The 13,677-nt window shown below is 39.1% G+C and overlaps 1 protein-coding gene across 7 annotated transcripts in view; it reads left to right on the top strand.

Annotated features, from left to right (window-relative positions):
• Positions 1 to 13,677, top strand: part of SEC24C (SEC24 homolog C, COPII coat complex component) — a 110,179-nt gene that overhangs the window by 76,235 nt on the left and 20,267 nt on the right. For 5 of the 7 annotated variants that reach the window (XM_064663757.1, XM_064663760.1, XM_064663756.1 and 2 more), the window contains 6 exons: positions 3,007 to 3,209; positions 6,152 to 6,238; positions 8,695 to 8,836; positions 9,725 to 9,903; positions 11,116 to 11,565; positions 12,835 to 12,965. In XM_064663757.1, coding sequence (XP_064519827.1) covers positions 3,035 to 3,209; positions 6,152 to 6,238; positions 8,695 to 8,836; positions 9,725 to 9,903; positions 11,116 to 11,565; positions 12,835 to 12,965 — 1,164 coding nt within the window. In that variant the 5' untranslated portion in view covers positions 3,007 to 3,034. The remainder of the gene's footprint in view (positions 1 to 3,006; positions 3,210 to 6,151; positions 6,239 to 8,694; positions 8,837 to 9,724; positions 9,904 to 11,115; positions 11,566 to 12,834; positions 12,966 to 13,677) is intronic. The other 2 variants (XM_064663762.1, XM_064663761.1) reach the window with 1 other exon arrangement.

Below are 13,677 nucleotides of genomic sequence, written 5' to 3'. Positions count from 1 at the left end.
CACTGGCCTTATGTTTAGAGCAAGTCCAACAACCGAAATTATGACGCAGCCTTGTCCTCAGCTTCAGCACTGGACTTGTTCTTGAGTCTCCCTCCTTGACCCTCTGCCAGTGTAGAGCAAGCATCAACTTGTGCTGTGGTGGAGATTAGCCTGTGCTGGCTGGCACATGGGGTAGCCGAAGGTCTATCACACCAAGCTTTCAGTTGGGACACTGAGTTAGAACCATCTCCTTTGCGTAGCTACTTTTTCCATAAAAGTGCCAGGGATTATCTCAAAACTCTTTTTCTCTGTAAGTTGTGCATTAAATCAGCTTACCTCTTGCTTTTGGTGTTATTGTGGAGAGAGCAACAAGCTGACAGATATTACCTGCTCAGGCAGGAAATACTGATATTCACGTGATGGAGGGGAGAGAAGGCTGAAAAGGAAATAGCAAAAGGTTGTCAGGTAAGATCACTTACTGAGTATACACTCACAGCAGTTAAGTCAGAAGTGGTTTGCAGGGGACATACTTGAGTTCTTGTCCCATCATGCATGAGAGGAAAAAAAAGAATGAAAGATTGATCTTCTGCCCTGTAGTAATTCCTTGTTCAAGCATTCCATGTTCCCCTGTTCAAGGATTTCTATAAGTGTAACTTGTGAAGAGTGTCTTAATCTTGTGAGATGCTGGTACTATGTCTTCAGCTCTTCGTGGAGGAAGGACCTGTTTGCAGGAGCAATGATTAGAAGCCAGGTTCCTCGTGCACAGTCTAATAAGCAGGGGCAGGAAGAAGAGAAAGCAACTCTCCTTCCTTGCCAGAAAGCCCTGCCCAGATGTTCCAAGATGTGTGGGGATAGTAGGATTCTCTATGCATTCTTCCTTCCCTGTGCTCCCGCCTTTGCAGGAGACATTCTCCTGCTTTTCTGTTTGTACTGGACAGGAGGTGGCTGAGAGTAGGTCTGTGATTGCAGTGTGGTGACACTGGCTGCAGTACTGGGAAGGAAGAGGTAAACCTTCCAGAGAGCTTGGGAAGGGAGTAGGTCCCAAAGTCCAGATTTCCTGACCCCAGTCAGGTTAGACTGTTTTGGAGAACTAAGTCAAGGGTGGTGTGGGAAACCAGAATTTTTGAAGATTACACATGATAAACATGACAGCAAGAGAAGAGTCATGTTTAAAACCAGGCTGATCAAAAACTCTGTCACACTGCTTTAAGCTGTTGCAAATGACATACTGCTTTCAAGAGCAAATTACCTTTAAATATTTAGATGAGTTCTTTTTCTAAACAAAAGCCCTATCTTTACCTTTATACAAAAATGTAAAACTTCATTTCCTTTCAGAAAGTTTAATATCTAATTTCAGAGTAAACATTAGCAGTTTTAGTATTGACATTTGTCATGTTTACTAGCTATAGGAGGTTAAATGTAGTTTTTATGTTTTCTGCTAGCTTTTTTTTTCTGTAAATAATTAGATTGCTCTGTTGTGATTTCTGTAGTTTGCCTTTATTATATGTTTGGATCTGAAAGAATTTCTTCATGCAGGTAATTCTTACAGAACTGTAGTTCCTTTAGTACATTTGCTATACAACTGTGGTATCACTTGCTGAAATAATTCTTTGGCATCATATTTTTGGTAATGTAGAGAACCAACCTTAGCATTATTTGGCATAGGCTAATCAGTGTGTAGGCAAACCAGCTTGGGTATTTGTTAACTGCTTGAGTTAAACTGTAGATTCCTTGTAGGGTTTTGCCTCAACTGTTTGGTGGCTGTTGCAGCTGTGTCTCCTCTGTGTTAAGATTTACTGCATATCTTTAACACACAAGTTCATTATACTGTTTGGAGAAAAGTAGGAGGGCAACATTAGTTTTTTTGCTTTAACTGTACCTTGCATTTTTACATAAACTGAAGTTTTTTAGTAAATAATTTAATTGTGTTAAATACTTCACAGTGTTAGTGTAGATAGTCTTAGCTGAATAGGATAACAGTGACATATGGAGTGTGCAAAGGAGTATGGGAAATGCAAAATATTCCTGTGAGAAACACAGGATGAAGGAATCTCCTGCCCATGAAATTATCTCCTTAATTCTCCACAACCGGAGGGCACTGTGGCTTATCTGCCTGCTTGATACCCTGGTTTTGTGAGAATTGCCTGCTTGATTTCGGGGTCTTGCCAATGACATTTCTGTTTTTCTCTTTATAAAAGCAGGTCAGTCTCTTTATATGAGTTAGGGGAATTGGGAGTCTGTCTGTTCAGCTAGATTTCTTGCATGAGTTTGCTAAGAAATGTCTCTCCTGTCTCCGATGCTCTGTTTCAGGTCTTACACTTTTGTGTAACTCCTTTAGTGCCATCTTTGCCTGTGATGATTTTCCATTTTGAACATCTTTCTTAAGTGAACATTCTGACTTCGGAATATCTTCCTTTTCTAAAATTTATGTACATAACAAGGACTTTAAATAATCTATTGTTAAAAAAAAAAAAAGGCTAGAGCTCCCTATGTTGGTCCTGTTCTAGATTCTATCAAACACTTGCAGCAGCTGCCTTTGTGGATGCTGATGTGTGTGTTGCTTGTAGCAAGGAAATGTGATCCAGTAAACTAACATAGAGGTGAAAGCTGAACTTGTTCAGTGTTATGTTAAGGAATCACTCATCTGTGTCATGAAATCTATTTTCTGTTGGTCTGATACTCTGTGAGGTGGCAGTAGTTCATAAGGTTTCTCAGGAAGCTTGATAATAATCTGCTGTGGAATAGCAAATGATGGTACTGTTATCTTAGGTGATGATCACAAGTCTAACCAGGAGGAAGCACTGAAAAAGTCAATTAGAAAACACAGTTTCTGAAAATACAGGTTTTTAACTAGCTCTTGTAAAGCATTTATCTTACTTGAAAAAATTGCTGTGCAGGAGTAAATTACCGTTAATGTTTTACCTTCCCAAATATCTTAGGAGCTCTCATTTATGTGAAAACGGTAGGGAAGTCAGCCAGTTTGGTTTTATGTCTGCTAAAAGCCATTTCCCCCCCTCCTTTTTGCAGGTGAGATTAGTTTGGGGATGTGAATACAATGAGTGTAAACCAGCAAGCTCACACGGGGCCTCCTTACGGGCAACCTCAGCCTGGATATCAGGGATACCAGCAGCCTGCCTACGGAGGACAGTCATTGCCGGGGGTTCCTCGCTCGCAGTATGGAGCTTACAATGGTCCGATGCCAGAATATCAGCAGCCAGTCCCTCCACAAGGTACTTCTCAGTCAATACTTTAAGATTGATAACCTGTGAATTGTGGTGTGCATGACTTTTTTTTCTGTATGCTTCCTATTGTAAGTCTTTTTTGTGGTAGCAATTGTCTTTTTTTCTGTATGTTACTTACACGATGTTAAAAATCACGTTCTTCTGTGTTCTGAGGTTATTGTTCTGTCACTTGTCCGGTTTAGTAAGGCTTACTCTTGTTTTTAATAACTCATAAAATTAACAAGTTGAGAAACAACCTGCTTTTCTCTGTATGTCTGTGCCCCCGTGGTACTGGAGTACTTGACTTGAGCAGTCTTCCTGATGAGGTTGTGAGCAGTTAGGGGCTGCAACAGATTTATAATTGAGAGTGCCTTACATTATTACATAGAAAGATCTGCACTCCATCCTGAAAGATTAAGACATACACTCTAGGCAGAAAGTGTATTTGGAACTATTTTCTCTAATGCCTTTCAACTCAATAGACAGTTTTGTGGACATGTGGCAAGCTTATGTGTTCCAGAATTTCACTGATTCTGCGGGATCATATCCCTTGTTATTTTTGTTTGTTAGAAAGAAAGAAAGTAGTTCAACTTTTGTTCTCCTGTTTTCAAAAGAAACGCTGACTTAAAATTATTAGAGAAATTTGTGAGTTTTTGTTTTCAAGTACTTGAATTGCTTTGAGAAATTAATAGTGACTTTAACATATGAAATGTAGAGGAGAAAATACTGTTGCTTTGATAGAAGTGTGTCTGCCTTTTCAAATCGTGGCGATGAATTCAGTTTTGCTGAAATAAGCACAACATGAACTTAAAAATGTTCATTTGGATTTCAGATGGGTATTCTAAGGTAATAAGGACTATGCTGATCATGCTAACAGTCTCCATATTATTCCCCCCTACAAGTACATCTTGAATCTTTTGCAAGTTACTGAATTTTAAACCAGATTCAATGAGAAGGATAGAACAACAGAAGTGCCTGTAGTTCTCTTGAAACTAACGGAAGTGGGAAACTGAAATTTGGGTGCTGAATAAATACGCTATGGGACTTTTGTCTGGAGTTAGTAGAGTAATGAAGAGTTAAGTGTGGTGTGGTAAAGAATGAATTATTCAGTTGCTCCATCTTCCTTTTCTTTCCTTAATCCTCTTCCTCCCATGCTCTCAATAAATCTCTTCCAACAGCACTTTTAATCTGAGAGTTTTGAGCTAATTTCACATAGGGTTTAAATTCCTATAGAAGTAGTGAAAATCAGCTCTGAGCAGAGGAAAGAAACTCTGTGTCCTGGGAAGGCAGAGGCAGAGCTCTTAAGCATTGAGTTCTCTGTTTGGCTCCTCACTGTAGCCATTGTTTCCTGTCTGGTGGAAGGAATGGGGAGAAATTGGACTTGTTTTAGTGGCAGAGAGAAGGGAATTTAAGAAGAACAAAAATTAGTACAGATTTGGAAAAGTTTCATCAGTGCAGCTATTTATAAAAAACAGGTTTGGGCTGTTAGCAATACGAAGAATGTTTGGGGTGTTTTTGAAAAGAAGCTGATGAGCATCTTCCATCAGATACTTCAAGAATTTTTAGATTTTACATGCGTTGCATTTATTTTTAAGATAATTAACTTTTTTCTTCTGTATTATTTCTGGTTTGCCTTTTTAAATTTTGGAACAGGAAAAATGTGGTTCATGACAGCTCAGTAAGGACATACCTAAATACTTTGGTAACATTCATATAAACTTGTGCAGATAAAAAATGCAGGCTTTGTTTGTGCCAGTAATGATTGAAGATGGTGTGATGTTGAGGGCAACAAGATGGTCTCACTTGGACAACAAAACTGTATTTCACTACTCAAGTTGTGTCTCATGTACTTTATTAATACATCAGGCAAAGACCAACCATAGTTTGTGGAGTTGTTTCTTCCATCTTTTCTGCTGAGACCATCCTTCCTGGAGTTAGCAGACTGTATTAGGGAAATCTCAGTTGTCAAGCTGTGCATTTTGGACCTGTTACTGCCCAGAATTCCTGTCTTTAGAAGGAAGGAATGTAAAATTCGGGGCACTAACACAACAGCAAGAAGTTGACTTGTGAGTGGCTGCTGAGTATGACATCCAGGTGGAAGTGAGAGTCAAACAAACAACTTATGACCAGAGATAGCGGACGGGTGATAGTAAAGATACTGACAGTTATCCCTTCTACCACCATCTCCATCAGATGTTTATTGCAAGTCTTTGTAGCAAGACCTTTTGTAGCTGCATAATGTAGACGAGAGAGAATTAATTTCAGAGGTGCTAGAGCAGCAGGAATTTAGGGAACACTGAGGGGTGAGAGGAAAACTGCCAGTGTTATTCTGTGATCTCAAATTAGTTGTCTTAAGATTTATTTTGAAAATAACAATAAAATTGCTTGGAGGACTGAGTGGAGAAGTGATGGGAACAGGTGCCAGCCTCAGTCAGGTAGTCTTTCTCATCTGATTTATGTGACAGTCCCTAACTCTTAACTAAATGGAATTGTGGGAATGCCGTGGCAGTGATGATAGTCTTTCTTGGGACCAGAAGTGGAGTGCTGTGGTGCTGTCTGAAAATAGCTGCTGTGAGAGTGTTGAAAGAACCAGGACAATTTTGCCCCGGTCTTTCAGTTAGTCTGTTTATTGGTTTCCTTCTGATGAGGTCATGCAGCTAAAAGTGCAAAGACAATTATCTGAATACCAGGAACAATTAGGCTGTGGCTGGATTGTTTTACTTTGTTTATGAAAGTGTTAACACTTGTGTTAGTGTAAAGACAGGAACTGTGTTGGTAATATGTTATGCATGGTAGAACAGAGGGAATGTAGCTTAAGGAACAATGTGGTAAATGACATGAATTTTGGGTATATGATATTTTTTGCACTGTAGACTGTCCTTAGCATTGGAAACACTGTCTCTTGGTGCTTTCTCTTAGGCTTGATTTACTGGTGTATTCTGTCTTTCCAGGTTACTTTCCTTCCTTGGGGTTCCCTTCGAAGGGCTCTCCTGTATCTCTCAACTCTGACAGTTCTTCTCTTGCACCTAATTTCATAGGTAAATGGTGTCCTTTCTGTGGGAGTGTTTGTGCTGTCACTTCTTCTGTGCTAAGTTCCCATTTAATATGGATACTTATCTCAGAGGTGTGGGTACCTGATTATTCAGGCAGAGGTGGGTGGGACACTTCCCAATCTATTTGTAGGCAGCATTCCAGAAGCATAAATAGGATATGAAGAAATAATCCTAGTAGAAATCCCTTATGCATGCAGATTCATAGATAAAACCTGACTTATGACTAATGTTTTCTGAAGTCTAATTTCAAAAGCTGAATTGGCCCATTCAGGTTCTGTCAGGTAAAATCCTTAGTTTAAAAGAACTCAGTCTCCCACTTGAGAGGTTTGAAATGATAACATTGCAAAGAAGTATTACTGGAAGTCATGAGATTTTTATAGCTTCTGCTTTCATTTAAGGGAAGAAACAAGTTTTTAGCTCCCTTGGCTATATTTAGAAACCAAATATATATTAGGAATAATCATGATTCGAAAAGCTGGGACTTGAATAAGGAAATATTTTTTCAAAACTAGCAATCAAGATGTAAGAATTAGAAATGCTGCAAGAAATCGTATTGTATTTTTCCTTCTTTCCAACTAGTGGTATTTTGGAATAGCTATTTCTAGTGGTGTCCATTTGTTCAGAAGATTAGGATGTTGGAATTGAAGACCAGATAGTCTTAGGCCTTTGAGGAAAATCACAGGAATTTCCCATTTTGCTGTAACCTTGATTTTGAGGTCTGTGATGAGAAAGAGCAACATCTCAAAGATGTTGGAAGGGGAACTTGAGTATTCCTCAAGAATAATGAATCTTAGGCTAATAAACCATTAGATACCTATACTTGTTCAAGTGATTTTTTTTTTCAGTGTCTGTTCAAGCAGTCTGTGGTAATGGTTACAGAAGTAACCATTCTAAATCTTGTGACAAGATTTAGAAAATGAATACTTCCAAAGCTTTTTCTGAAGCAAACACATGTTTGTCAAATGGTATGCCTGCTAAGTTTGAGGGGGAAAAATTTAACTTAATTTATATTTTAAAAAAAGTGTAGGATCCCTCCAGAAATTGGATTAACTATGCCTTCAAAGACAAGAGCTGATAAGGCCAAATAGTTTACATGTACTATCAAAGGAAAGAAATTGCACAATAGATGGTAATATATCAAATCAACTGGAAAGGTATCACAAAAGACATTCAGAAATAACATACAAATGGTTAGAGATCAGGAAATGCTTAGCTAGAGAAACAGTAAGACAAAGGTGCTGTAATAGTACCTTTCTAGTTTAGAAAAGACAAGATTTAATGAGAGGAAGGTATATAAAAATACTAAGTGTCTCTAGGAGTAATTAAATCCTAAATCTTAAAATGAAGGATGGGGGGAGGTTTAGTAATAAAGAAAAGAATGCAAGAAATTATGGGTTATTCATGCAAGGCCTAGTTAATTCCTTCCTTGACTTTACATCCCCAAGCTTGCTAAGAATTGCATGTAGCAGATAGGAGGTTTCAACTCATGTATTTTCATCTTGCTTTGGGGTATAACTTAGCTGTAGAATTGAGAAATGGCTCCCCCTATTTCCTGTTTTGTAATGGTTCCTCACAAGGAGGCTTCTGAGTCCCTTTTAAACTTGCCATGCTGGTCACTGGCAGTGGCACAGCAGTAAGTGTGTGCAGCCCTGGTCTCACGGGGCAGTTTATTTAGTCATCTGTGCTTAATGATACCCCATGCATGAAATAGGTTCCTTTGTGGTTAGCACACGTGGTCATACAGTTGTTCTAATTATCAATATTGTTAACATAATATTATTAAAGTAGAAGTTCATATTCTCTTTCTTGGAAGTAGGAACTGCAGTTGGTCTGCTGGTATTGTGTCCAATATTGTGCCCTCTGTGGAAAGACCGATTTCTGAGGCAAATATGTTTGGCCTGTGACTGAAGCAGCTCAGTCTGAAAGATGGAAAAGTATTTGTGTTAGCCTTCAACCTTGAGAGGCTGTAAAGAATAATCTGTGGTGGCTCTCATTGTTATATATGAACACAATTAGTCAAATGTAACTTTTGAAAACTGAATCTACTTGCATAACCTGCTTACCTTACAAGTAGGGAAAACTGACCTGTAATGAACATTAGGTTCCATGTGAATACTTTTCTTGGTCTGGATAAAAATAATTGGACTTGGAGGGGGAAGAATTCAGTAACTTACTGACAAGATGCTTTTTTTTCTTCATAAAAGATGGAGTTGTCTTTTGAAGACCCTCCATAGCATATATTCTCTGATTGATCTGTGTGGAGATGGTAACCAGTGACACTGACTAAAAATATTTGTGCTTTCATTTTTGCTACTTCTAATATAGCTGTATAAATGGATTATTATACAACAATTCTGCACTGGGATTTTCATGGTAGTTGGTTCAAGTCCTTGTTTCTGTAGTTTGTGATAGTTTAATTTTTTTTTTCCTTATACCTGTAGGTTCATTAAGAGCCCCACCAACATCTGGAGCTCCCCCTCCAGCCTCTGGAGCATCTCATCCTTCTGGCCACCTGGCATACAGTCAGTTTGAACATGGAGATGTGCAGAATGGGATTCCAGCCTCAGCAGCCCCGATGCAGAGGTACATACAAGAAGAGCAAATTGTAACAAAATCTTGCCCTAGTTGACCTATGCTAGGTCTAGACCTTTTAGATCTAGAGCAAACTAAATACCTTGTTTTTTTCTCTGGTGGATATTAACTTTCTTCATTACCTTGTTACTGTTTTTGAACAAGATTATGTGTTAGAAAATAAGTATCTCTGGAGATTAAAAACTTCTGGAAGGGTATAAGCAAATGTCACTGACTGATCAAAGCCGCTTCTCCTCCAAAGACTTTTTGTGGTAGTCATTTTCCCCTAAAAAAAAAATTCTGATTCCCATGATCTGTTTTGTCTTAAAACTATTGCATCCACACAGCCATAGTGTTTGATTCCTTGGCAGTGTGAATTGATCTCTGAAGCATGTTGCTGTCACTGCTGACTAATTTCTTAGTATTGATTCTATTCTGAGTCCTCTTCTGTCCATTACAGATCCCTGAGTTATCTTCAACTAAAGCTCTTCAGTATCTTCTCCAGAAAGACACTGCCATTACCTCAGTGGTGAAAGTGGCAACAGTCCTGCAGAGTTCAAATCTTTTGAGGAACAGAGCATTTTTTTCCATAGCTGTGCAGGCCTTACTGTTGCTCACCCTATAGACTCCATTGCAGCGTTTCTGATTTGTTGTGGTAAAGAAAATGGAATTCACAAAAATATAGAATTTGTATTTTAAGAGCTAATAGATTTTTTTGATGAAAGGGATTCAGATCCTTGCAGGATATGTAATTATTTTTCCAAAACTGAGTTACAGTGCTTCATGTATATAATTAAGACCCAGCGAGTGTTTATTTGGTAGAACAATTTTAAAAGACACAGAGAATGGTAACATCTTGTATAATGAGGAATCAGTGAAATTTATCATCTTCCTTCCCAGGCCACCTGCTTCCCAGCCGTTCCTGCCAGGCTCAGGATCCACGCCTGTCAGCCAGCCGTCTGCGTTCCAGCAATATGGGCCCCCCCCAGCCAGCGTGCAGCAGCTCAGCAATCACATGGCAGGGATGACAATTGGCACTGCTACAGCCTCTGCTCCTCCCCCAGCTGGACTGGGATATGGTAAGGTTTCCTGGCTACAGAAATGTGCTATTGATTTTCGGTTTTGCTGGTAATCTAGTAAAAGGTTTTTTCTTGTCAATGGTTCATTGCCGTATGGTTATGGGAATTGTCTGTGTGTTGATATCTGCCATAGTAAATAGTAGTTTTCTTAACTAATAATGTCATAATAGGGGAAAACTGAACTGAGACCATTGTAGGGGACAGTGCAGGAAGCACTGCTGGACCTAAATAACAAAGGAGAGTATCAGCTGTCCCTAAGTAAGCTGTTGGAGAGTCTACATGCCTTGCTACTGCTGTGCAGCAGCCCATTCAAAACAAACAAACAAACAATAAAACAGAGAAATGGCCCCATAAATCACAAAGGGCTGAAATCACTCTGAATGATTCTGTGAAGGGTTCTGCTGGAAGTCAAGGAGAAACTTACTTAAACAGTATAAACTGAATTAACAGTATAAATTGAATTTAGATATATGGTTCTATTGTATTAGATCTACAATCTCATTGCTATAGATTACAATACTTTTCTTGAATTGAAGACTAGAGTTTTGTCTTTAGTATATGTAAGCTGGATTGACTACACTTTTTTTAAATTGTTTTGCTAAGTACTTTTTAACAAGCATCTTGTACTGTTAGGCAAATTTTACAGGAAAATTAGGAGTAGATAGGGAAATGCAGATTTCTTCAGCTTTTTGGCAATGTGCGTTTGTCAAAAATCATCCTCAGAAATAGTACAGTGGTGAATACAGATGATGATAGTTTCATGCTGTTAAAACCAAAAAGCTCAAAACCATTCTTCATCTACAGGCTTCAAGTGTGGAGTGTGGAGTTAGAGATAGAAACTTATTTTGGTTCAAGAAGTTCATAGATAGACTTGTGGTGGTTCTTGTTTTGTATATTCCTGGCTTTGCTCCTTTTTTCTGGCCCTGAATCCTGAAATGTATTCTGATTATGTAAAATAAGCAGCTCAGACTTTGAGAGAGAGAACAATGAAAGAATTACCAAGTTTCAGATCCTTTGAAGGAGTTTCAGCTCTCAGATCAATCTAGGAGGATGGTCACTTAAGGTTTGTCTCTGCTAGTATTGGAAAATCGATCTGAAGATGAGAAAGTGGTAGACCTGTTTAGGTAATCTAGAGCAAATGGGTCTTGCTTGCATCTTAATTGTCTTGAGGATAGGAGAAAATGGTATTATATCTTCTTTTATTCTTACCAGGTCCCCCAACATCGGTTCCCCCAGTCTCAGGAAGCTTTAGTCCACCAGGATCTGGTCTCTACACACCTTACTCTGCGACCCAAGGACCCCCTCCTACCAGTGTGCCTCAGGGTCTTCCTGTGGCACAGCCTCCATTTCCTGGTCAGACAGTATCAACTCAGCGCCTACCTACTCAAGTCCCTGGTTTTGCCCCACCTCCCCCTTCTACAGGGGTTGGACCTTCCTCTTACCCTCCCACCACAGGTGCCCCAAGGCCACCTGCCATGCCAGGCCCACCACTGCCTGGGCAGACCCTTGCTGGACCACCGTCATCCCAGCCCAACCATGTAACCTCACCACCACCTCCAGCAGCTCTGGCAGGGCTGCACCCTGGGCCTCCCATGAGTGGCCTCCATGGACCGCCTCCTCCCACTCATCCTCCTCAGCCAGGCTACCAAATGCAGCAGAATGGTGAGTATTCCTAGTGGTGGAATTTTACGTTACGCGTTCTCTGTATTCTGCAAACTGAGAATTTCGGGTTTGTTACTTGGCTCCTGGCTGCACTTCAGCACTTCTCTCTTGTTTCCCTGTGCTCATGTCTAAGATAAACAATAGCATGTGTCATTCTAAGAGACTTTATCATACAGATGTTAATCAGATTAATGTAACTAAAGGAATCCTAGCTTACTTGACCAAAACCTGTTTAGTAATTAGTGCCATAATAATACCAGCATTTGTTATCAAAATTTTATTATGGACTTTAACTTGATATCTGCAACCTCATCTGTTAAAAAATAGACATCTAAATACTGAAAAGCCTTATTGTGCATATACAATGTATATGAGAGCAGCTGTTGAACATTGAAAAAGGAGTCACTATGTTTTCTCCTTTAATTCACATAACCGTATTTTGCTCCTTGTAGCAGCTTGCACATCTTGAATATGCTTAGAAGACCAGATAAGCTTTCTGAATTATCAACAGTTTTGGCTGGTTTTGAATCAATAACACCTACAGATAGATAGGATAAAGTAATCCTGTGCAAATGTTAGGATTGAGAATTCCATCCCCCACGCAGTTTTGCACAACTGGCCAGGTAAATTACTTAAACATATCTGTCTGAATTCCTATAAACTACAAAAATACTCATGGGTTAAATCATACTGTTATTCTGTAAGTGACTGGAATTGTCTAAAATAATATGAAATAACTACAAATAGTTACAAAACAAAAGAGAAAATCACACATTAACCTATTACTGTAACCTCAGACCAGCCAAAACTGCCCAAGTCAACTCCTTGCATATCTTTGATTTGAAGAATTAGGTCATCCACTAGCTTATTTGGCTGTTTTGTGTGCACTTTCTATTACACAGTTCTGCATTTAAATGTTCATAGTGCGTGAATTTAATGTGTATTGTAATCATATTACTCTAAAAATAGTTACATTGGTGTGCTGGTTTTGGCTGAGGTAGAGTTAATAGAGTTCAGACTGAAAATATGTGTTTCTTTAAGTCTAGTTTTGAGTACTGTATCCATCAGTTTATTGGATTGTTGGTAGAGATGTACGGATGTAAGCTGAAACACTGTGACAAATATGTTTAATCCTAATTAACTGAAAAGCACATAACTTTGTTGTTCTTGAGGGTTTTTTTTATAATGGCAGGAAAAGTGGGAAGTGCCTAACGAGGAAACACCTAGCATTAAGCCCCTCTTTGATTCTGATGTTCCTTTCTTGTTAAGGTTCCTTCGGGCAGGTGAGGGGTCCCCAACCAAACTATGGAGGAGCCTATCCAGGAACACCAAATTATGGAAGTCCACCTGGGCCGCCACCTCCACCAAAACGCTTGGATCCAGATTCCATTCCTAGCCCTGTAAGCTTACCTGTTCTTACCAGCATCACCTCTTCCACAGTGTGTTTGGATAAAACAGAACTGACAAAAACCAGAGCTGAAAACAAGCTGACAAAAACCTTGTTCTGAGGAACATCAGTCTGTTTTCCTGCTCTACTTTTCTCTCTTATATCCATCTTCTTTTTTTTATGAATAAGACCACAGACAGTATTTTTCTTGGTGACTAAAGAGAGGCACTGCATATGGAAATCACTTCTCTAATTCCTTAGGTCTTTTTCTATACTGTGTTACCTTCTGAGAATCCTTGAGGGCTTTTATTAAGCTTGTTTCTCCATATCTGGATTCTTGCATTATGACTTTCCAAGGTGAACTAATTTCAGGTTTTATGGTGACAGTCTGTGAACTGTATGATCCACATTTAAAATATGGTTAGCAGGAGGTGATCTTGGTGCTTTTCCTATAATCTGCCAAAAAGCTGGTTTGTGGTTTTTTGGGTCATGAAGTCATGATGCTATATCATTCAATTATGGACAGCTTCTCAAAATGGGATTATCTTTCAGAATGGAGGTTCTGAGAAAGGATGAGCAGTTATATGTAAAGCTTAGCAGTGATGACTAATATTAAGCCTGGTGGTATTATTGCCACTAGTCTACTGTGTTGTTCCTTCCACTGCTGCTGATGCTGTTCTGTACTTCAAAACTGTGAAAATAATTTAGTCTTGAGTTACATCTTA

The sequence above is a fragment of the Pseudopipra pipra genome, chromosome 8 (genome assembly GCF_036250125.1).
Source record: "Pseudopipra pipra isolate bDixPip1 chromosome 8, bDixPip1.hap1, whole genome shotgun sequence".
Taxonomy (NCBI): Eukaryota; Metazoa; Chordata; class Aves; order Passeriformes; family Pipridae; genus Pseudopipra; species Pseudopipra pipra.
This window is presented reverse-complemented; position numbering and strand designations above follow the sequence as displayed.